General features: G+C 43.6%; 1 protein-coding gene across 1 annotated transcript in view; it reads right to left on the bottom strand.

Annotated features, from left to right (window-relative positions):
- Positions 1 to 25,494, bottom strand: part of ppme1 (protein phosphatase methylesterase 1) — a 50,511-nt gene that overhangs the window by 12,037 nt on the left and 12,980 nt on the right. Inside the window, exons 5-8 of the mRNA XM_067985840.1 lie at positions 16,775 to 16,826; positions 10,644 to 10,798; positions 10,339 to 10,429; positions 1,070 to 1,135 (exon numbers count right to left, since the gene is read on the bottom strand). Of these exons, the coding sequence (XP_067841941.1) occupies positions 1,070 to 1,135; positions 10,339 to 10,429; positions 10,644 to 10,798; positions 16,775 to 16,826 (364 nt within the window). The remainder of the gene's footprint in view (positions 1 to 1,069; positions 1,136 to 10,338; positions 10,430 to 10,643; positions 10,799 to 16,774; positions 16,827 to 25,494) is intronic.

The raw sequence follows: 25,494 nt of genomic DNA on the forward strand, positions 1-25,494 counted from the left end.
TTTGGACTCTAGGGGAATCAAGGGATATGGTGATCGGGCGGGAAAGTGGAGTCGAGGTCAAAGATCAGCCATGATCTTAATGAATGGCAGAACAGGCTCAAGGGGCCGTATGGCCTACTCCTGCTCCTATTTCTTATGTTCTTATGATACTAAATCTAAAAGGAGAGGCCCTCTGGGGTCATCCTAGAGAGCAAAGATAACCCCCTGCTTCTTTTCTGCATTACCAACAATTGAACCCGCATCACAAAATTCGTACCCTCTCCAGCGACTCCATCTCCCTCCCCAGGCGCTGTCAAGTTTAACTAGACTGTTCGCAACCTCGGCGTTCCATTTGCCCTCGAGTTCAGCTTCTGATCCCAAATCCTCTCTTTCACACAGACTGCCTACTTCTACCTCTGTAACATCACCTGCCTCCACCACAACTTCAGCCTATCTGCTACTGGAACCCTCATCCATGACGTTGTCACCTCCAAACTTGACTATTCCAATGCTCCCCTGCCTGACCTCCCATTCTTCACCATCTGTAAACTTCAGCTCATCCAACTCAGCTGCTCATATGCTATGCCATACCATGTCCCGCTAGTTCATCACCCCTGTCCTCGCTGATCTACATTGGCTCCTGGTCCACCAACGCCTCAAATTTAAAATTCTCACCCTTGCGTTTAAATCCTTCCATGGCACTTGTGCCTTCAGCTGCCTATGCCCCAAATGCTGGAATTTCTTCCCTAAACCACTCCTTCTTTTTTTTTTTTAAGGCCCTCCTTAAAACTCAACTTTTTTGACCAAGCTTTTGGTCACCCCATGTTTGGCTGGCGTCATTTTTCCCCCTACGTCTCTATGAAATGCCTCAAGACTTCTTTCTACGTTAAAGGCTCTATATAAATGCAAGTTGTTATGGCAAACATCAATTACCTTAAGAAAATAATTATGGAATTCTAAAGAGGAATTTAAGAGACTCAAAGTACTACACAGAAACAAAGTTTGTTAGCGAAAACCTAATTTACTTTCCTGCAAAAACTGTATGATAGTCAGAGACTTTGTTGATAAGGAATTATAAAAAAAAACTTACCGTTTTATTTGACCAACCATGGACACTCTTGCTGATTCCAGATTTCGTATCTGACCACTTTTCACACTGGAAAAAAGTAGAAACTTGAATAAAACAGCTTCCATTAAAATGAGTCATATACATCACCAGCTTAATGCCATATGCATCAGTCAAATGCTTCTGATTATTCCCAAAGCAACATAGAAAGAACAGAAGCAGATAAATAGTAATTTACTAAAAAATAAACCCAATGTGACACTGTGACCATTAAACCTCCCAATCTGAAGGAACAGGGATTATGTATTCTAAAATCACATGATATGTTCATGTTTTAGTAAACTCACCCTCAAAGGTAATCAGGTATATACACATCACATCATAAGCTCACGTAAAGAAAGAAATAATTTGTATTTATGTACTACCTCTCACATCCTCAGGACGTGCAAACGTACTTCACAGCCAATGAATTACTTTTGAAGCGCTACTGTTATGTAGACATACACTCACAGCACGGTCCCACAAACAACAGTGAGATAAAAGACCTGTTTTGGCGGTAATGATTGAGGGATATTGACCAGGACGCTGGGAGTGTTCCCATGCTCGTCTTCGAATAATGTTATGGAATCTTTTACATCCATCTGAACTGGCAGACGGGGCCTTGGTTAAATATTGTATCAGAAAGACAGAACCCTAATAATGCAGCATTCCATCAGTACCACGTGGAAGTGTCAGCCGCAGAAGAAAGTGCTACCACTGAGTCAAACTGACGTAGTTTTAATCCTTAGACTTCAAGCATTGGAGGTATCGCAATGGGCCAGTACATAAACTGCACTACATGGTGTGGTACTGACCTATACAAATCAAGGAAGATTAGTCTATTTTGAGTTAACTGATCTCAGCTGGTTCAGTAGTGGGGCCACTACAAATGGCTTCATTGTCCCCAGACTAAGAAGGGAAAAATCAGCCAGAGTTCCTGTTACTGATCATATCTCGTGCTGGAAAATGTGCATGTGTTGGGAGTCATTTGTAAAATAGGACTGGCCTCAGCTACCATTTTCCCAATTGTCTCCTGATATTTATTGTCTAGCATTATATTTGAACACTTACACTAGATGCTGCCCCCATGGAAGCATATGTCAAGCACGAGTCACCACCTTCAGAGGAGGGGATAAAATTGAGGGTGGAGAGTGGGGAAGCGGAGACATTTTAGGCGCTCTTAAATTACACTGCATTGCTAAAATAAGTACTATTACAGTAATAAAGCTTTTTTTAAATGAATTTTATTCAGAGTGTGGGTGTAGCTTTGCAAGGCCAGAGTTAGATGCCCATTCCCTAGTTGTCCTGAACTGAATGGCTTGTTAGGCCACGTCAAACAGCATTTATGAGCCAACCACTTTGATGTGAGACTGGAGTCACATGTAAGCCAGACCGGGTAAGGACAGCAGCTTTCTTTCCCTAAAAGGACATTACTGAACCATTTTATGACAATCCAACAGCTTCATGGTCACTTTGACTGAAATACGGCTTTTTAAATCTGAATTAAAATTCTCAAACTACCATGGTGGTACTTGAGCTCACATTCTCTGGATTTTTAGTCCAGTAACATAACCAATACACTACCATACTCCAATGTCAGCAGCAGCTTTATACAACCAAAATAAAAATTCAAAATAATCTCTTTGTATAAATGCAAAATGTAAAACATCTTAAATCTTCCCATTTTCTGTCTTACCTCACCATTCTATTTTTATTTTAACTTCTAATTTATTTCTAACACACCTTATTCTATCTATTCTGACACTCATTTTCCCCACGAACCATACCAAGAAACCATAACGTATCGACATATGCCTCTTGCAAGCACCATGTGTACATTGGCTTCATAAGATATATATTAGCATGCAACCTCTTGAATATACAAGTTTTAAAATTCAGTGGTTTGATGTTTTCATTGAGAGAAATCAGCCCCAAAAGGTGAAATTTGGCACATGTGATGTCACTGTTCAACCCGATGCTCAATTCAGGTTGCGAGTCACATTCTAAAACTAGAGTGTAGTCAGTCTTTGACTAATACCCATGGCAGCAACACTTATTGAGGAAATGTTCATGCCAAGCTACATTTTCCAAATGTGTTTTAACATAGTGTTAAATGCCACCACATGACTAAAAACAGAAACCGGGCCTCAAGTAACACTGCATGCGTTATGTAACCTATAAGTTTGGACTGTGTTAACTAACAGATTTAGGTCAATATATATTCTTGTACAGCAAACGGAATTCCTCATGTATTTTCCCCATAATGTTGCATGATGATATATCAAGTAACATAAATGAGTTACAGCAACAAAGTTAGTTTGTCCCAAATATTGTACCGTTTCTGCAGTGTCTTCAATGGAATATTAACATTTGCAACAGCTTTTGCACAAAACTCAAAATTTATCCTGATTAGAGCATACCAGTCACCTTCTGCATGAAAATAGGACCTAGAAGACCAATAGTATAAAAGGGTAGCAACTATTTTGCAGGAATTAACAAATTTAACGTTGGAGTAGAAGAGCTATCCTTCTAAACAATATGTGGATTCAGAATAAAGAACTAGCATGGGGCTTGGGGTGGGGGTGGTGGGGAAGAAACACAAAAGTGAGGGAAAAAGCAGTTTACTTGTATCAGTTATGAACAGTATCAGTAAACATATTCTTATATTTGTGACATATACATACATGCCACGTATGTGACTATATCATTCATCATTTGATTAGACTTGAAATATAAATGTGAACCTCAAAAATTATATTGTTCTTCTCCAATTTGAAGAAATCCTATTTTCTTTGCTTTTATCAACCACAATGTTAAAAAAGACATTTTTAAAATTGAAACGATCTAACTATACCTTCTTTCTTATGTATGTAGAGTGTTTTTTTATGCTTTGGTTGTCTCACCAAATGCATTGCAAAAAAACCCCATTAAATTCATGGGGGGAAAAAAATCAAATTTTATCAAAATTAAATTCAGCAGCCATGACAGTTCCTTCCCAGGTTCAGACCGAGAGGGAGGTTACTGATAATAAGATGGTTTTTATTATAATACGATGTGAGTGAAATATGATAAGCTTCTTAGTCAAATTGTTCTCGATATACGTAGACCTGGACAAGCCGGAGACTCAATTTACGTCAAAGCCAATGTATAGAAGCAGAGGTCTTCGGAAATCTGGGACTCTAATGATAAGCTCAATACTGAGAGGAATAACTAGAATGAGTTTAGGACAAGATTTATATACTCAATTAAGTTTTAAAAAATTCTCAGTGAGCATTGCCACAGGGGATGCAGTTTATATTTAAAATATGTCTATTTTACTTTTCACATCTATCTCTCAGGATTGGCAGATGAACTTTGAAAGCAGCCACTGGAAAACTCTTGCACGGGTCGAAACTTGGATTCGGAGAGCATATCAACCTGAGGATCAAAGAAAGGAATTCAAAACTGGCCCCATATTTCCATAGACTGGCCTTCAATGGACTCAAGGGAACACCAAAGAAGCAGCAGGGTAGAGGCAACCTGGTGATTTTCTTCATTGTATAGAGTAGGTTGATTGGAGCACCAACCTGTTCCACCAATTGAGCCCAACAGAAATTGCATAACTGCATGTAACTGTCTCATGTCATTGTGCATTTAGTGTTGTTGTACACAGTAGCATGCACATTTTTCATTTCCTCATATAGCAGGTACATAGGCTCATCCAGCATACTGTAAATATCAAACAGGTGCAGAGCAGTACCCAATCAGGCTGATATACCTCCGGGGGTTCTGCATATGGCTTCTACATTGGAGTACAGAGACGACTCAGTGAAGGAACCAGACAACGGTGATGTATCTTCTTGCCTCTTAACAGCACTGTCACCTGTCTGGATACCAGATTTTGAGTGTTCACACCACTCCTTCCTCCTCAGGAGAGATGTCAGTATCTGCTATATTTAGGGTATATTCAATATCCTATGCAATTGTTGAATTACATTCTGCATTGATTCAGTGGTGCTTGGGATGGATTTATCTGTAAAGACACGAGAGAGAATTCATATCATTAGACTTCAAACTCTGCATGGACTTTTGATTTGTTTACAGTATTGTTATTACAGGAAACAAAGGAAGTATTTATATATCTAAAACACAATAAATTAGGCTGGATAATTAATGGTCATTACTAGTTGAGGAGTTCCAAGAATTTACTACATATATTGCTAACATGCATACAACTGTGGGCTTTTTAAAACTTTTGAGAGAATATAAATTTATGATCGTAAACAAAATTATTTTAAAAAATCTTTTCCCTCCCAAAAAACAAATTCCTTGGTGATTAGCTCTTGAGTTAGTGAAACATATTAACACTCTGGGTTTCCCCATCACCTCCACATTTTTGGAGAGGCTACAATGGTGTCTCACACAATCCTTCTATCTCATACTGTACCTCTTTAAGATTAAAGTATTTGTCCTCAATCCCTCAGAGCGTCCTGAACATCTGATGCCTCCCTTTCCAGATTCATATTATTCCACTTGGTTCACAGTGGTGAATTATATGAATTGCACTCCAAAAAAAAATCAAATCTTTTGGCAGTAACACTTTGAACATTTTTTTCATTCTCTGAGTGTTTACGTAAACCAGGAATATAACTTTACAGATTTCAATTATGTCAGAGAATCCACATTACCTCAAACCAGAAAGGTTTCATTGCTTTACAATATCAAAAGAGGTGCATCGGGATACCCACCCTCTCCTCCCCATACCTCCATAAAGTTGAGATGGTCAATACAGAAGTTTACTCTCACTTACCAGTTTTCACAGCTGCCACAAGGAGGAAGTAGTGCTGCCATCCCATCTCAGCTGGAATATCTGAACAATTATTTCCTCTAGCCTGACAAGCAATTTTCTTGGTGACCTTCTGTAGATAGTGCGAGGTAATCATTACTGCTGTGTTCCGATTTACATTCTGCAGAATGGTTAAGGTAGTTGATATTCTTATGACAGTTATAGGTATTTCTTCAGCTTGAGTAACAATTCTGGCCTACATCTCAGCAAAGTCATGCAGTATGGACAGAAAAATTATTTTTTAAAATTATATTCAAACATACAAAATTCCATCTTGTTGAAGTGTAGTCTCCTGTATAATTTCTCAATTGTCGTTTTGTGCATTTACAGCCACGTCATGCCAATTTGAACAATGACATGGCTTCTTTGCTTGGGCAATTGCATTACATTTGTATATTGTTAATTGCTAAATGATTGAATGGCATACATTTTCACCAACAGCATCATGAAAATCAGGGGATAAAATGATGTACAATTTGGCATCAGCTGAATGGAGTGAACAATACAAAATTGCATGAAGTGCCTTTACAGTGATCATCTAAGAACAGCCATTATATGTACACCTGCTGCGGAGACTCTGTTGTAGGATGGACTTCAGTGAAAACTAGAGTGGTGACATTTACAGAAGGGTACAACAGCAGATGTGGATGTCCATAAAACAAGTAGTGAAAGGAAGGAACAGCAAGGCTGCTATGACAAAGGCTCTCCTGACAACTCAGCAGGTAAGGGAACCATATTTGGTGTTGACTATGCAAACAAATTAGTTAAAGCTCTTTCCCCTGATCTGTGTTGAGTTTGGTCATCTCAGCTGTGGTAACAGTAGGGCTGTTAAATTAATTTCTAGTATCCTAAGGCTGGGGCAATGGTGGTGGTGGGGGGGGGGGGGGTGGAGGGGAGAGGGGAATCAGCCAGGTTTCCTGTATGTGATGACTCTCCAGTGAGTACTGCTTGAAAGTGAAAATGGTCAGAATAAAACTCTGCTGTGATGAATAATCTACCACCAGGAAAAGGAAAATTTTACAGAATTAGTGTGATTTTCCAAAATGTGCGGTTTTCATTTCCTTTTTAAAAAAATGCACATAATGCATACACCTAGGTTTTGGGCCACTTTCTAAGATAAAGTTTTAGTAAGTAATTAGTAATATCATACCTAGAGAATACTCAATGATTACTGCATTGTAAGTCACTTTTTTATATTATAGATACTGACAGATTCAAATTCCATTCTGCAGCTTTTTCACAGCACTCCACGTCACTGATGCGTGATAATGCTGATGCTGCAAGATTAAATATTCATGTGATATTACAAGTTTATTGAGAGTTAATTTGCATTTCATTACACTAAAATTATATGGTCCATGTATGTTACTTCTAATGCTAGCATTTACCACTATCCTGTTATATTATAGTTTATCATTCATAGTGGCACTACAGGAATTCAAGATTTCCACTACCCTTTGCGTAAAAAAGTGCATCCTGAGCTCACTCCCACATGGCCTAGAGCTAATTTTAAGACTGTGCCCCCTTGTTCTGGATTCCCCCACTGAAGCAAATAAGTTCTCTGTATCTACCCTACCAAATCCTTTTATCATTTTAAACACCTCAATTAGGTCACCCCTCAACTTTCTAAATTCAAGGGAATACAACCTATCCTCATATTTTAACCCTTTATGCCCTGATATCATTCTAACAAATTTGCGCTGTACCCCCTCCAAGGCCTGAGGTTCAGTGCCCAAAACTGAACACAGTATTCCACATGGGTTCGGACCAAGGCTCTGTACAACCGAAGCACAACTTTCTCTTCTTTGTATTCCAGCTCGCTTGAGATAAAGGCCAACATTCCATTAGCCTTTTTGATGACTTTTTGTACTCGTGTGCTAGCTTTTAGAGTATCTGGACACACAAATCCCTTTGCTCCTCCAAAGTTCCTAGTCGCTAATCATTAAGAAAATATTCTACAGCTGGCTCAATGGATTGGCCCCTCTTGATGTCAAAGTTGTGCAACGTGCAGCAGACAATGACATCCTGAAGACTCTGAGGGCTATTCTGCAGGATACCATCTTACCTTTCTTGACAGCAGAAACGTTACTTCAGGAGGCTTATAGTCTGTTCCATCAGAGCTCAAATGGAGACATGGCACGAACTGTACCCCATTTCTGCATCTGTGCTCAGGTTCCTGAGAGGTGTCATTAGCCAGGTTTGGAGAGGATAGCCTTTTTCTCCAAGCAGCCAGCCTGTGCCCCATTGCTTGGGGTGAAAGAGAGGAGATTTGAGGTCTGGCGCAGGATGAAGACATCATGGCAGCTACCAGGAAACCTGGCACAGAGCTGCATGATGCAAAGTATGTTGCCACACACCAGCTGGACGTTCAGTGAATGAAATCGCTGCTTATTTATGTAGATTCCAGGCTCTTCTACTGGAGCACGCAAGGCTATGTGTGTGCCCCACCTAGGTGAAGCCTGCAATCCTGGTAAAACCCAAAGCCCTGATTTCCTGCTTCATGGCATCCATGGGGAAGGATATGAAGTTAATGGCTTTGAAGTCTGGTGAATACAAACCTGCAGAGGTGATTGGCTGATGTTGCAGACGTCACCTGCCGCAGACTGGAATGATCCTGAGGCATAAAAGTTTAGGGCAACAGTGACTATCAGCCACAGGCAAGGATGTACGTGACCCCGTGCTGGCAATTGGTGCTGCAGCAGGTAACAGAGCTCTGTAACAGCCTGCTTAGTAAGGTGGAGCCTCCTCACGCACTGCTCCTCGGTGAACTGCAGGCAAGAGGTTCTGAGTCTGTACAGTCATGTGGTGTAAAGCCTCCTGCGAGCTGCATTCTTTCTGCCTCTTCTCCCTGCAGCTGAAACTATCAGAAGTTTGCCAGAACTTCTACTGACTCACCAAATTATTTTCACAAACAATTAGTCAGTTCCAGCAGCTAAAACTCCCAAAACGTTCAAAAGCAGGATACTAGCAGTCCAACCTGAAAGCAGCTGATGATCCTTTTAAATATCCCTAGAAATTCACACTCCATCATTCATGCCCCTGATTTCTGTGACTGATTTACAATTGGCAAATAGAACACCAGAGCTGTTGAAAAGGGTGCTTGGGTCTTAAAACAATTTAGCGTGGTGACAGGTGAATTCTGTGCGTGAAAACAGGTGTGCGAGATCGCAACCCGACTTTCAGTACCGTAGTGATTATTTTTTGGAGATGAAATGGGCATTCCCAAGTTGAAAGTCACTCCCATTATCTTTACATGTTTACAAAGCCATATCTTGTATAGTTCAAATTTGACCTATGGCTCAAGAAACTCCCAAAGTGCCCACCTCCCACCCAGAGATGGCCACTTACCATAGATGGCAAGTAACATTCGCGCCAGATAAGTGCCTGGCAATGACCATCTCCAACAAGAGAGAGTCTAACCACCTCCCCTTGACATTCAACGGCATTACCATCGCCGAATCCCCCACCATCAACATCCTGGGGGTCACCATTGACCAGAAACTGAACTGCACCAGCCATATAAATACTGTGGCTACGAGAGCAGGTCAGAGGCTGGGTATTCTGCGGCGAGTGACTCATCTCCTGACTCCCCAAAGCCTTTCCACTATCTACAAGGCACAAGTCAGGAGTCTGATGGAATACTCTCCACTTGCCTGGATGAGTGCAGCTCCAACAACACTCAAGAAGCTCGACACCATCCAAGATAAAGCAGCCCGCTTGATTGGCACCCCATCCACCACCCTAAACATTCACTCCCTTCACCACCGGCGCACTGTGGCTGCAGTGTGCACCATCCACAGGATACACTGCAGCAACTCGCCAAGGCTTCTTCGACAGCACCTCCCAAACCCGCGACCTCTACCACCTAGAAGGACAAGGGCAGCAGGCGCATGGGAACAACACCACCTGCACGTTCCCCTCCAAGTCACACACCATCCCGACTTGGAAATATATCGCCGTTCCTTCATTGTCGCTGGGTCAAAATCCTGGAACTCCCTTCCTAACAGCATTGTGGGAGAACCGTCACCACACGGACTGCAGCGGTTCAAGAAGGCGGCTCACCACCACCTTCTCGAGGGCAATTAGGGATGGGCAATAAATGCCGGCCTTGCCAGCAACGCCCACATCCCATGAACGAATAAAAAAAAATTAAAAAAAAATATTGGAGAAGAGGATGGCCAATTCTTGCCCAAGCCTCTAAATGGACTGCTACATTATGGTAAACACTCCACTTTGGATGATAAGATTGCTGAATTGTTCTACTGCAAATTCACCTCCTGTTGGGTCAACACTGGAATGATTGTTACAGACTCCATGATCCTGGCGCTCTTGCCCTTTGATTGACACAGACTACTTGTTATGGAGGATGTCCCATAGAAAAAGAGAAAGGGAGGAGCTACTTGCATTCAGACAGGTAAAGAAATCTCACCTCCATTCTATGGCATTTTCAACAGAGTTGAATACTTTAGGCCGACTCCGTAAAAACGTTTGCATGCTGTTTAAAGCATCCATCGCTGTACCTAGAAATGTTTTTTCAAAAAAAGTTACAAAATGCTAAGTGAAACTTCATTTATACACACACTAATAGACAATAACTTTGCTAACTGAAGTTCTCTATGTTGTACTGGTGGTTTAAGAGAGCTGTTACTCAGGATCTACTTATATCTACTTTTAAATGAAACACAAAGGAAACTATGATTTTTAAAATTTCATATAGTAATTTAAATAACCCACCTTCTACTACATCAATCACACAGAGGGCCAGAAGAGATGGCACCAGGTTCTTTGCTGCAGTATGAACTGCTATTGCTCCACCCATACTATGGCCAATCAACAGAATTGGGGGAGGATTTGCACCATATAGAGTTTCAACTATATTTCCAACGTCTCTGTAAAGGAAAAAGGAATTTTTACACAGCAGCATTCTCAAAGCTCAAATGAAGCTGACGTACAGACCATTTTAATCCTTACTATGTCCAGATGAGTTGTCTAATCTAGGTGCAACTGGACTCAATAGCCCACTGTCTAGATAACTTATCCCATAGCATTTCTTTCTGGTTTAATGAACAAAATGCGAAACATTGACTAATTGTGTCTGATACGTAACTATGCTAATCTTTAGACTTGTGGTATTAATGAGCTGAAAATGAACAACCTTTTTCAGCCAATCTGAGGCCAAATTTTGATCAAGTTTCTCCCACCTCCAGAATGGAAAGTAGAACAAGGAATGCTCAGACAAAAGAAAACGAGAGAGATGTGAACAGGAGTGTTTGAAATTTTAAGTTAAAGTTTTATATTAACCCTTCCAGTTCCATTGACAAGTTTACTTCCTCATGGCACTGTCAGGCTCTGGGAACCAGTTTATTGGTAGTCCCCAGAGACAGGGCACCTTCCATCTTTGATGCATAGAAACAAACCAAAGATTTGACCATGTTTTATTTTGGGCTTTTGAATGACTGAAAACTTCAGTTGAAACTGGTATGTCCTGTCCACAAAAAGCAGGACAAATCCAATCTGGCCAATTACCGCCTCATCAGTCTACTCTCAATCATCAGCAAAGTGATGGAAGGTGTCGTCGACAGTACTATCAAGCAGCACTTACTCACCAATAACCTGCTCACCGGTGCTCAGTTTGGGTTCCGCCAGGACCACTCGGCTCCAGAACTCATTACAGCCTTGGTCCAAACATGGACAAAAGAGCTGAATTCCATAGGTGAGGTGAGAGTGACTACCCTTGACATCAAGGCAGCATTTGACCAAGTGTGGCACCAAGGAGCCCTAGTAAAATTGAAGTCAATGGGAATCAGGGGGAAAACTCTCCAGTGGCTGGAGTCATATCGAGCACAAAGGAAGATGGTAGTGGTTGTTGGAGGCCAATCATCTCAGCCCCAGGGCATTGCTGCAGGAGTTCCTCAGGGCAGTGTCTTAGGCCCAACCATCTTCAGCTGCTTCACCAATGACCGTCCCTCCATCATAAGGTCAGAAATGGGGATGTTCGCTGATGATTGCACAGTGTTCCGTTCCATTCGCAACCCCTCTGATAATGAAGCAGTCCGTGCCTGCATGCAGCAAGACCTGGACAACATCCAGGCTTGGGCTGATAAGTGGCAAGTAACATTTGTGCCAGAGAAGTGCCAGGCAATGACCATCTCCAATGAGAGAGTCTAACCACCTCCTCTTGACATTCAACGGCATTACCATCGCCGAATCCCCCACCATCAACATCCCGGGGGTCACCACTGACCAGAAACTTAACTGGACCAGCCATATAAATAAATACTTTGGCTACAAGAGCAGGTCAGAGGCTGGGTATTCTGTGGCAAGTGACTCACCTCCTAACTCCCCAAAGCCTTTCCACCATCTACAAGGCACAAGTCAGGAGTGTGATGGAATACTCTCCACTTGCCTGGATGAGTGCAGCTCCAACAACACTCAAGAAGCTCGACACCATCCAGGACAAAGCAGCCCGCTTGATTGGCACCCCATCCACTACCCTAAGCATTCACTCCCTTCACCACCGGTGCACTGTGGCTGCAATGTGTACCATCCACAGGATGCACTGCAGCAACTCGCCAAGGCTTCTTCGACAGCACCTCCCAAACCCGCGACCTCTACCACCTAGAAGGACAAGAGCAGCAGACACATGGGAACAACACCACCTGCACGTTCCCCTCCAAGTCACACACCATCCCCACTTGGAAATATATCGCCGTTCCTTCATCATCGCTGGGTCAAAATCCTGGAACACCCTTCCTAACAGCACTGTGGGAGAACCTTCACCACACGGACTGAAGCGGTTCAAGGCGGCAGCTGACCACCACTTTCTCAAGGGCAATTAGGGATGGGCAATAAATGCCGGCCTCACCAGCGACGCCCACATCCCATGAACGAATAAAAAAAGCTTCCAAAACCTGCTCCAACTTCCAAAAATGATAATGGGGGCCAAGGATAAGAGGAAAGAAGGTAAGTAAAATGTTTCAAGGTTAGCTTTGAGATCAGAATGGGTAGAATAAGTACATAAAGTACAATTAAAATTGAAAAAGGTCAGATTGAGAATAGAAATGAACAGAGAATGAAGAAGAACAAGATAAGCAGATCCAAATACTTAATTTAAAAAATGGAATTAAAAATGTATTTCAAATGCTTAGTTTAGGGTTAATATCAACATAAATCTAGTCCTGATATTTGAATATTTTTACAATGCTGCGAAGTTGGTGTGTGTTTCAAAATCACAGTGCAAGTTGAAAACTTACTGAATTGATTGGCTGAAGGAGATGGGAATTTCCCTGGACCTAATGGTAGTCTAAATGCTAAGGATTCTGATGAGCAAGTTGCACTTATTCCCTAAATCATTTGCTCCAATTTTTGCCAAGTGATGATGATGTTACAGTAGCATTCAACACAAATGCTCTTAGGAGCCCATACACCAGTAAAGTGAATTTACTGAAATGCTGCTTCATTATGTATCCATTATCCACTAGCATCTTGCTAGCATATAGCAGTCAGCTTTTTTCTTAAGATTTTATTTTTAAAGTTGCAAATTCCCAGACAACACTGAATATTTCAAGATCTACTGTATTTAAAACAAACACAAAGAAATGTTTAGCCGTACTCAAATCCTCAAATAAAGTGCAATTAATGATGATGAAAGCAGAGCTCGAATTAAGAATACCCACCCAACCACATTCGTTTACATCTGACACATTAGTCAGCTGCAGCTGATACTTAAGTGTTAAAGTCAGCCAACGTCTTTTGTAACTAGCACACTTTTGAATCAGTAGAAATTGTCACACATCAGTATGTGTCCTGGCCGTGGTCTTTCTGTAAATCAATACTTCCAAAGAAATAATTTTACACTCTACGTAATAATGATCTAAAATGTCAGTTTGTGTGTTTTGAGGGGGCGGGGGGAAAAGAGAAAAAGAGGGTATTTAGACAAACACAATACTAATGACAGAGTGATAGGTTGCTGAATCAGAGCTAACACAGAGCTCAAATTTCAACATTGTTAATTCTCATCCAGCATACATATTTCAAAAACAAACATGGAGACCGGGACTGTGCTGGGTACACACACATTCCTTTTACTCTGTGGTGTGAGTTCAAAACCGGCATCTAAGCAGCCTCCTCAAAGCAAGTTTAGGTGCATTTCAGCACCGAACTGGCAAGGATCCGACACCAAATTCACATTTGTTCAAGAGGCACCAAGGATATCCAGTGTGCAAAAGGAAAATATTCAGACTGCTGCAGTAGGAGTATTTTGCAAGCAGCAGGGTACAGGAGCTATACTCCTAAGGAGTGCTTGATGGAAACAATGGGTGCTAAAAGTAGAAATGTGCTGATGTCTAAAATTTGAACACAAACTTTCAACAATTAAAAAAAATTGAGGTAACAGAGTATTTCCTAATTTAACATCTTATCCCAAATAGCAAAACAAACATACTCTCAGTTTCAAAGACAGGAAATTCAGTTGAGGGCAAAGCAGATATCTAAAATTAGATTATCCTAATTTTAGCTTAATAAATATGACTATCAAGTTTCATGAAGATGGAAATTATGGTTTTGAGTTATTAATAACATTCATGCTGACACAACATCGGCCCTTCACCTTCCTAGCACTATTCTTCATCATAACAGAAAACGTCTACCATATTGACATGCATACAGGCCAGATTCCAAACACAAGGCCTCCCCCAGGAAAACAAAACGATTAACTTAACTTGCACGTAGACCATACACCAATTTAAACTTTTCCTTCATGCAAGTTCATATGTGGTGTTTCAATGTTACTGTTAGTTTGAATTAACACTAAATGTCAACAGAAAACTGGTGCCCAACAGATTTCCATCATTATACATGGCACAGCAATCTAGCTCTTCATAAACCAAGGCTCCTTATGCCTGCCCAGCTGGACATCCAAAATCCCATGGCAGTATTTGAAGAATAGCAGGGGAAATCTCCTGTGGTCCTGACCAACACATATCTCGCAACCAATGCCACCAAAACAGATTAATTGGTCATTTATCACATTGCTGTTTGTGGGACCTTGCTGTGCTCTGCCATATTTGCTGACACAACAACAATGACTTTATTTCAAAAGTAACTCTAGCTGTAAAGTGCTTTGGGACATCCTGAGGACGTGAAAAGCACTATATAAATGCAAGCTCTTACTCACTGTACATTAGCTCAGGCGTCCCATATGCCCATAAATTTCTGGATTTGGCTAGTATCATATTAATTGTCCTGTATCACCACAAGTTCTATCGCGGAATGAAGCAGATTATGTTGAGACTGCCCCACATGCTTTTCTTCCTTCATATATCCTTACAGTGTTGAAATCAAGACTCACTGTATTGTCTCCTTTTCCAACTCATTCTTTCCCAGGCACTCAAAACCTTAGAACATCTTAGTCTTCTCTTCCCCTACAATCTACAAGCTTTTACAACCCAAGCTTGGCAGCATCAACCACTCATTTATTTTGTTCATCTTCTCTCCTGCTTTCTTCTGCATTGGTTAATGTCTTACAACATGGTTCTTAGCCCTTCACCCAAATTTCTCAATTGAAAAGGTCACATGTCCTCGAGTCAGACCAATCGAGGTTAAAAAATGCTCCATGCACATAGCAAAACATAAAACTTAAATGCGTGCATATGTAGAATATTTTCAATGATAAGTGGTGTACAGAACAAGTTTGGCAATGAATACTTGAATTGTTTAAGTTGGAATGTCTGCAGTCATCAGAAAACGATACTGAAGCTCAGGAAAGATATAATTGCTCTGATGGGGCTACACCGCAGATACAACAGAATGACACCAGGGCTTAGAGGGTCAAATAATGAAAACAGGTTGCATAAACTTGGTTTCTATGTCCACGAGTTTAGACGGTTGAGGGGTGATCTAATTGAGGTCTTTAAAGGTATTCAATAGGGTAGATATAGAGAAACTATTTCCTCTGATAGGGGAATGCAGAACAAGGGGTATAATCTTAAAATTAGAGCTAGGCCATTAGGAGTGAAATTAGGAAACACTTTTCACACAAAGGGTGGTGGAAATCTGGAACGATCTCCCCAAAAGGCTGTGGATGCTGGGTCAATTAAAGTTTTTAATACTCGGATCGATAGATTTTTGTTTCATAAGGATATCAAGGGATATGGAGAAAAAGGGTGTAAATTGAGTTGGGGTACAGATCAGTCATGATCTAATTGAATGATGGAACAGGCTCGAGGGGTTGAATGGTCTTCCCCTGTTCCTATCAATTATAATTAACACTCATAACTGCATACAATGGTCAGATGAGGATTCTAGATGCTATACTGAAAGGTTACTTAATAGTAGCCATTGAACTAGAGAATATCCCTAACCTATAAGTCTTCTCAATTTTAATTTCCCTACACAGTTATTAATATACACATACCATCTACCAAAAAATAAACTTTAAACCAAAATCACAGATTAAATAATTCAAGAAATAAGTGAATCCACAGAATTAATATAATTCCAAAAATGAGAAAAGATAAGTAAACGGAGACCACCTTTACAGCTTGAATCATGCAGAGGACATATGTTTATTTATTTACAATGTTAGGATTTTCACTCTATCTTTTTGGAACAGACATTTCAGGTTCTGGATGTAACTGTAAAAAAAGTCAGGATGTACCTCACACTGGGAGATCATCCCAACAGATGGAACAGCCCACATCACAAGAGAATTTCACAGGTTGCTGAGAAACTGTGAAAGGTCCCAATGACCTTGCAGCAATGCGGAGGGGAAAGGAAGTGGTAGGAGAGAGAAAATTTGACACCCAATTACTAGGATGCTGAATCGTTTAGAAAGTTTGAAAATAATTATTTTATTGCCTGAATACCTGGACATGGTTTCTGCTGAAAGATCCTCAGAGTTTTTTACTTTTGTATCACCTGTAAGATAAATAGGACTATCAGATAGATGCTTTAGTAACAGATGGTTTCCTGTCTTCATATTGCATAACAGATAAATCATGATTTGATAGTGTATTTTGGCTTCTACATTTTCATGAACAGAAAATTATCCATATTTTGTTACAAAACTTGAGTAAAAGCAAGGATCCATCAATGAATTATGCAGTAGAAATACAAATTCACTTTTTTAAGTCTGTAGTCTGTGTCCATTTTATGTTCAGCATTCAAAATCATTCCTGGCCTAAGGAATTTGAATTCCAACGTTACCTCCAAATAGTTAAAAAGAGGAAGAAATTTTTAATTACCAGGATACAATGCGACTTCCAGGAGTCAAGTAGTTCCAGAACAGTCGTCGGACCAGTTTGAATACAGGCCCTCTGCTGTTTGCAGGAACCGCTCCAAACCATAGGTACATTTCCCCATAACTGATGTTACTACAGTGGCCAAGCAGGCAGGGAGAGGCTACTCAAGAAGTATTTGTGAAGGCAGCTACGTTGCAATGGAAGACGCATTGAATGGAGTGCCAGGATTCCATGCTAGAATCCCACCCCTATGGCATAGGTAGATGACCTGAAATTGTAATCTCAATGAGATATTAAAAAAAATGCTTAATGGGACAGAGAAAGAAAACCAGGAACAATACTTTCAAATACACTAGTGCAGCACAGGTAGAGAGCGGTGTAGGGCAAATGATAGGCAGTAATTCTTGACATAGAAGATGATCAATGGCTGGAACAAATTTCCAGGAAGGACTGATGAAGCCAGAACACTGCATTTTTTAAGAAAATACTAAAGGTTATAATGGAAAGCCAGTAAGATTAATATTCTGGAAGGATGAGATCAAATGAGATGAAAAGCTACCAAATTATGTTGTGAAAGGGGAAGGAAAATTTATAGTGAGTATTTTTCTTCAAAGTATCTTAATAAAAATATCAATGTTATTTGCTACCATGGAGAGACTCTATGCTAGGCCACTCCAATGACATCACTGATGGGCAGCGCTTGAAATGCTTCCGTAACAAAAAGTTGGAGAGCTACTATGAACTATAGATCTGCACAACCTTCGACTGCCATGCCACAGGCTCGGAATTTCGCATTCCCAGTCAGCAGCATGATTTCTCTGGGTCAAGTGGATCTTATGCCAGTTTGAACTTCTTCCACCCCACTGTTACGGAACCACACCAAACACACTATGTTAGTGGTGCCATCTAAGCAGACCAGCAGGGAGAAACACCTTACTTGAAGGTCTCGATGACATGAATAAAATTGGCAGTTAAATGAAAATCAAAAGAATTTTACAGTGACTATTTTCTTCTACAAAAAGGAATACTTGAACAAAATGGTATTCCCTGGGTTTTCCTTCCTGTTTAAAGAAAGCATTCTGCATCACTATTGATGTGAAAGATCATGCAAACCAGCAAGAATTAAATTCTTCTTCTCAGGTCAATGCAATGGAACAGCGTGGTTGGTGTGACTAACTAACAGAAAACAAAGAGTCGGGATAAAAGGGTCATTTTCAAAATGGTAATCTGTAACTAGTGGGGTGCCGCAGGGATCAGTGCTGAGGCCTCAACTATTTATGATATACATCAATGACTTGGATGAAGGAACAGAGTGTCTTATGGCCAAATTTGCTGATGATACAAAGATAGGTGGAAAAGCAAGTTGCGATGAGGACACAAAGTGTCTGCAAAGGGAAACTGACAGGTTAAGCGAGTGGGCAAAAATTTGGCAGATGGAATATAATGTGGGAAAATGTGAAGTCATCCAAAATATTATTTGAATGGAGAAATACTACAAAATGCTGCGGTACAGAGGGATCTGGGTGTCCTCGTACATGAAACACAAAGGGCTCGATTTTCGCACCCGCAATCGGGTGCGTTTCTGGCGGGGGGGCTACGAAAATCGGGGATTCCCGGGGCGGGTCGGGAGCCCGGCTCCAAACCGCCCCATTTCGGGGTTCCCCACTTACGCGCTGACATGCGCGCGCAGCCCCCGCATGTGGGATTCCCGCAGGCAATTAAAAGCCGGCGGGATGCCACCTAAGGTATTTATTTTGGTATTTCAGGTCGTTTACAGACCTGATTAACGTGATATTTTACGAGGGTTGGGATTTTAAAAACAACTGGGACTGTTTCCCTTACTGGGGGAAACACTCCCAGTTCAAATGGACGTGTTGCAGCCATCAGCCTGTGGCAGCTGCAAAGGTCCATTTGACAAGTGTGGGGGGGTGGTGGGAAGACCCTCACTCATTGCAGGAGGCCACTTTGGACAAAGTTTGGCCTCTACCAGCCTCCTCCTAACAACAAAATTCACCAACTTGCACACTTACCCCGGTGTCCAGACACATGTACCTACCTTGCGGATCCCCTCAGATGTACATCTTACGGATGGGGACCGCCGTAGCTGCAGTCATGACCTCCTCGGAGGGCGAACAGCATCACGAGCCTCACCGGCCACGCCGTCTACCTCTGACACGTGGAGCTCCACAACACAGTGCTGTAACACATCCACAGAGAGAGATGCGTCGCAGAGGGCATTACCCTCGCCACAGGGTCCACAGACCGAGGCTCAGCTTCCTGGACCTCTCTGAGCAGCAGTGCACACGGAGGCTCAGAGTCACTCGACATGTAGTCGTGGACATCTGCAGCCTCCTTCATGCCGAGCTGCTCCCGGCTGGCCCGAGCACCATCTTCTTACCTGTCACTGTCAAATTCACCACTGCCCTCAACAACTTCTCCTTCGCATCCTTCCAGGGTGCCACCGGGGACATCGCCGACGTCTCTCAGTCGTCTGCACAAAAGAGACCTGCAAATACACCTACATCCACTCTGCAGTGACACAATGGGTGGCATCAGATGTGGGTCTTCATTGGGATCCTCAGGAAAGAGCATTATTGCACAAACCCGACAAGATTCGCAAAGACATGGCAGTAGTGGTGACAATATAATATGTAATGTGAGTTGATCAGAAATTAAATATAAGTAAAAACCATGACAAACCCTCAAACACCCTTGTGCATCCCCTTCATGCTCACGACACGTTTGCCTTACGCTGCCTACTGCACAAATGTGATGCATGCCCTGTGGCTGCAGCACAGGTAGTGGCAGGTTGAGTGAGGCTGACCGTGAAAGAGCTGCATGAGAGGGTGAGTATGAGATAGAGCCATGAGATTGTATGAGGATTGGGTTGAGTGGTAGTGGTGGGATGAGTACTGGCGAGGTGAGTAAGTGCAGGTAAGATGAGGATGACCTTTGAGTGGGTGTGAGGGGTGATGTGACAGAGTAGTGTTGGCAGTGCAGAAGGAGATGTGGGGTGGGGACGGTGATGTGGCAGACGGAGTGTAGGGGAATGAGTAATTGTACTCACTTCAGCTGACCTACTTAGGTCATTGCAGCGCCTCCTGCACTGTATGCAGGTGCCGATATGTTGGTGGTGCAGGTGACCTCCTCTGCCACCTCGAGCCAGGCCTTCTTGGTGGCAGAGGCAGGCCGCTTCCTCCCGCCCACCGGGGGGAAGATCTCTGTCCTCCCCCTCCTCCTCACCCCATCCAATAAGAGCTGGAGTGAGGCATCGTTAAACCTGGGAGCAGCCTTCCCCCTGGGCTGCTCCATGCTGTAATTTTTCCTATTTCTTGCAGCATCAGTCAATGGAGGACTGCCCCGTTAAATAGAGCTCCTCCAGTTGACAGACCTTACTGCGCATGCGCAGTCCGCCCGCCGCGCAGCTCAGCAGCTGGGAACCCGGAACAAGAGGTAAGTGGCTCCAATCAGCCTGCGATTGCACGCGGGGCAGACTGATTTCACCGGGCGCCCTATCGCCCCCCTCAACCATGGTAATATCGGGCCCAAAAAGTCAACATACAGGTGCAACAGGTAATCTGGAAGGCAAACGGAATATTGGCCTTTATTTCTAGGGGGATGGAGTATAAAAGCAGGGAAGTCATGCTACAACTGTACAGGGTGCTGGTGAGACCACACCTGGAGTACTGCATACAGTTCTGGTGCCCTTATTTAAGGAAGGACATACTTGCATTGGAGGCAGTTCAGAGAAGGTTCACTAGGTTGATTCCGGGTATGGAAGGGTTGTCTTATGGGGAAAGATTGAACAGGTTGGGTCTATACTCATTGGAGTTTAGAAGAATGAGAGGAGATCTTATTGAAACATACAAGATTCTGAGGGGACTCTAAAGGGTAGATGCTGAGAGGATGTTACCCCTCATGGGGAATCTAAAACTAGGGGACATAGCCTCAGAATAAGGGGTCGCCCATTTAAGACAGAAATGAGGAGGACTTTCTTCTCCCAGAGGGTCATGAATCTTTGGAATTCTTTACCCCAAAAAGCTGTGGCGGCTGAGTCATTGAATACATTCAAGGCTGAGTTAGACAAACTTTTGATCAGCATGGGAGTCAAAGGATATGGGGAAAGGGCGGGAAAATGGAATTGAGGTAAAACTCAGATCAGCCATGATCTCATTAAATGGCGGAGCAGGCTCGAGGGGCCGAATGGCCTACTCCTATCTCTTATGGTGACACTGGTGAAGTGTTGGTTTGCAGCCACAATACCCTACACCACTAAGTTACCGATCTCAACTGTGCAGTTGTGGGGAAGCACTGAATAGAAGCCAGATGCATCCCCATAAGGAGTCCACTGTTGCCTGTTCAAAGCAGTACTAACAAAGGCTGGGAAGAGGTTACCAATCTGCGTAATCAGCTACAAATAGCATATGGCCTTGCAGACAAAGAAAAAAGTAACTCCCCAGGGAGGGGGACAGCAGAGGGGTCAGTACCAACACAAATTTTTCCCAATTCGGTCTCTCTAAATTGCTCCCAATGACTCAAGCATTTTACAAGAACACGGGTGTTATGCTGGTAGCACTACCAGGGACATGATTTATTAGCGTTGTGTGCAGCCCCAGAATCTGGGAGCAGTAGGAAAAAGACCCGGCTCTGTGTGACAATAAAGGAAGTGATCGGGCAGCTATTATTTAAATTTAACTTGTACAGAAAGTTCTAAGCTGCCAGAAAACTCAAGTTTTTGATATGATGTTGCAAAGCAGTTTATCCCCAGTTACAAGTTTTAGAGGGAATCTCTGATTCCATTTTCAAATATATATGGATTTCTGGTTGGTTCAGTTTGTACTTTAAAGACAGCTCTTTGTTAAATCCAAAAAGGTGGCTACTCAAATCACATGAAGCCTCTGGCCTACTCACTTCCAGGTATAAAAAAATAAACTTGCTGTAAAATTGGCTGTGGAGCAAATGGCTGTGGACCTCTCTATGGAGCAAGTGAGCTTCCAATCACTAGAAAACAGGGTTAAATAATTCTCTGCTTTGGCAGTTACCATTAGAGGTTTCAAGTGAAAGATGTTACGATGGTTTAGTATTATGTGTAGCCTAGAGGACTCTCAAGTCAATTACAAGATTAGTGGAGTTTTTATGGTTGCAGTTTATTTGTTATTTTACCATTTTGAAAGCTAAGATGATAGCCCTACCTGAAATACATCACCGCATTATATCTGTTGCTTTGTTCATAATTTATTTTAATAAATTTACTTCATGTTTTATAATTAAGCAAAGTTCACTGAGGGTCTCTATTTGCTTTTGAATACTGATTCAGAAATATGGCATCATAAGATATTCTAGTACCTCATAATCATTACCAAACAGGGTTTAATATTGATGAACCTGGGCACATTACCAAAACCTTTTCTAAAATCCAGGCAAAGACACACACTCTTAGTGGCTTGTGGACTTGGGATTGACCCCTCCATGGGAGTGGTCTAAAAACACAAAAGTCAAACAATCTGGGGGGAAAATGTTTATAAAAACCCAAATGCTATATAGTCCTGAGAGTACTGGGATAGGAGTCTTGGGGCCCAATATTAGGAGGGAGGCGGGTTGGCAGTGGGGGGGGGGGTCGAATGGGCACGCGGGTAACGCGCCTAATGAATTCGGGGTGCTCCGCACGCGATCGCAGCCTAATTGAAGTTACTTACGCATGCTTCCGGGTTTCCCATTCCAGACCTGCGCAGTGGGCGCACTGCACACCTGCATCACAGGCTGTCAGCAGGAGGGGCAGTTAGTAAAAGGGGCAGTTATTTAAAGGGGCATTCCTCCAATGCTCCCCCTGCAGCAAAGAACCAATTTTGGAGTATGGAGCAGGCCAGAGGCAAGGCTGCTCCAAGGTTCTCTGACTCCTCATTCCAGGTGCTGCTTGAAGGGGTGAGAAGGAGGAGGGAAAATTTTTTTCTATTGGATGGGAGGAAGTGGCCCCCCTCCACCACCAAGGCGGCCTGGCTGGAGGTGGCCGAGGAGGTCAGCAACAGCGGCAACGTGTGCAGAACCTGGGTCCAGTGCAGGAAGCGCTTTAATGACCTAACCAGGTCAGCCAAAGTGAGTATACTTATGCATTCTCCCACACTCCGTCTTCCACATCACCTCCACCATCACACAACTCCTTCTGCACTGCCGCCACAACACTCTCGCATCACTCCTCACATCCACTCAACCATCATCCTCACCTTGCCTGCACTTACTCACCGCCCCAGTTCCCATTCGAACACTACCACACAACCCAATCCTCATACAATCTCATGGCTATGTCTCACACGCACCCTCCCATGCATCTCCCTCACGCTCACCCCCACCCACACCAATGCATGCAGTGGGTCACCATGCAACCATCACTCAATCACGCCTCTGTGTTTTGTCTTGATAGGAGAAGAGATGCCAGAATGCCTGGGAGAGGGCTAGGACCGGAGGGGGCCCGCCACACCAGGTGGTCTTAACAGACGTGGAGCAGCAGGCACTAGAAATAAGCCGGACGCTGGAGTGCCTGTCCGTGGCGGACGCCGAGACTGGGCGTGCACATGCGGCTGGTGACAGAAATCTAACACTCAGCACTCATGATAGCGAATGATCTTAGCATCACTTGGCATCTGCAGCACCTCTACATCTGTCCACATGCTTAAAATTGCTTTCTATTCTCTTGCAGGGTCATCTGCGAGTGCCATGACTGCGGAGAGCGATTCCTCAGAGGACCTGCCGGCCTCTGAAGGTGCATCGTCACATCTGAGCCAGCCATCCACCAGCGCAGATACACACACCTTGGTGGGTCCCCGTCCTCACTTAGTTGGGCTTGCACATGGTGAGTCACCATGCACGTGAGCACGAGCAGACCCTGGTGGCAGGGGTAGCCGTGGAGAGTCCGCGTCGGTGGGAGCACTCTTCTCCAGGCTCTGCTCAACTGGACCCAGATGCTGAACCCTGGAGACCAGCCATGAAAAGGAGAGTCATCGAGGGCCAGCAGCACAATGCCGAGTTACTGGAACAGTTGCCATGCGCACTCTCCACAATCGCGCAGAGGATGGAGGAGTCCAACTCCTGCATGAGTGGAATGGTGGCACAGGTACAGGAGGGTATCTCCGAGATAGCATCACAGGGACGTGAAGGCATCTCTGAGATAACGTTGCGGGTAGGTGCGGGAATGTCTGCGATGGAGGAAAGGCTAGCCTCCATTGAGCTTCAAGCACGGCTCAACAATGAGTCTATTCAGGCCCTGACAACAGCCGTTCAGATTCAGGGTGAGCAACATTCTGCCACCTTAAACAGGCTGACAGATACATTACAACTGGCCTTCCAAGGCTTCACACAAGTCCTCCAAACTGTCATCCAGCAGGGTGGAAGGAGTGATGTGGGCCTGGGCCAGGAGAGGGATGATGGTGAAAGGGGACATGGAAGTGGGGACGCCACTCAAAGCGCTCCCATGTCTCACCCGTTGCCTCCCTCTCAACCATTTCCCGCAATGCTGCCCTCTCTCCAGGTGGCCGAGTCTGCCCCTGCACAGGTGCAGGTGGAGCAGTCATTGGAGGGGCCCTCACGGGCACCGAAACCCAGAGGGCGTCCGCGCAAAGCATCTCATCAGTCAGGGCATGGACAAGAGCAACCTGCCACTACCTCTGCTGAAGCCACAGGGGTAACACCACGTTGGGGATCCCGTAAACGTAAGTCGAAGGTTTTGTGAGCGCAAAGGGGATGTACAAGGGTGTAAGACAAAATGTTTTGCAAAAAAACATAAAAATTTGTTATCACCACTACTGCCATGTCTTTGCAAATCTTGTCTGGTTTGTGCAATAATGCCCTTTCCTGAGGATCACCATGACGACCCACACCTGATGCCACCCATTGTGTCACTGCAGAGTGGGTGTAGGTGTATTTGCAGGGCTCTTTTGTGCAGACGACTGAGAGACGCCGGCGGTGTCCCGGGTGGCACCCTGGAAGGATGTGGAGGAGAAGTTGTTGAGGGCAGTGGTGACTTTGCCGGCGACAGGTAAGATGATGCTCGGGCCAGCCGGGAGCAGCTTGGCATCAAGGAGGCTGCAGATGTCCATGACTACATGTCGAGTGACTCTGAGCCTCCGTGTGCACTGCTCCTCAGAGAGGTCCAGGAAGCTGAGCCTCAGTCTGTAGACCCTGTGGTGAGAGTAGTGCCTTCTGCGACGCATTTCTCTCTGCAGTTGCCCTCCCTCCTGCTGTGCAGGTGGATGTGTCACAGCACTGTGTTGTGGAGCTCCACATGTCAGAGGTGGATGGCGTAGCCAGCAAGGCTGGTGATGCTGTTCGTCCTCCAAGGAGGTCATGACTGC

The sequence above is a fragment of the Heptranchias perlo genome, chromosome 6 (genome assembly GCF_035084215.1).
Source record: "Heptranchias perlo isolate sHepPer1 chromosome 6, sHepPer1.hap1, whole genome shotgun sequence".
NCBI lineage: Eukaryota > Metazoa > Chordata > Chondrichthyes > Hexanchiformes > Hexanchidae > Heptranchias > Heptranchias perlo.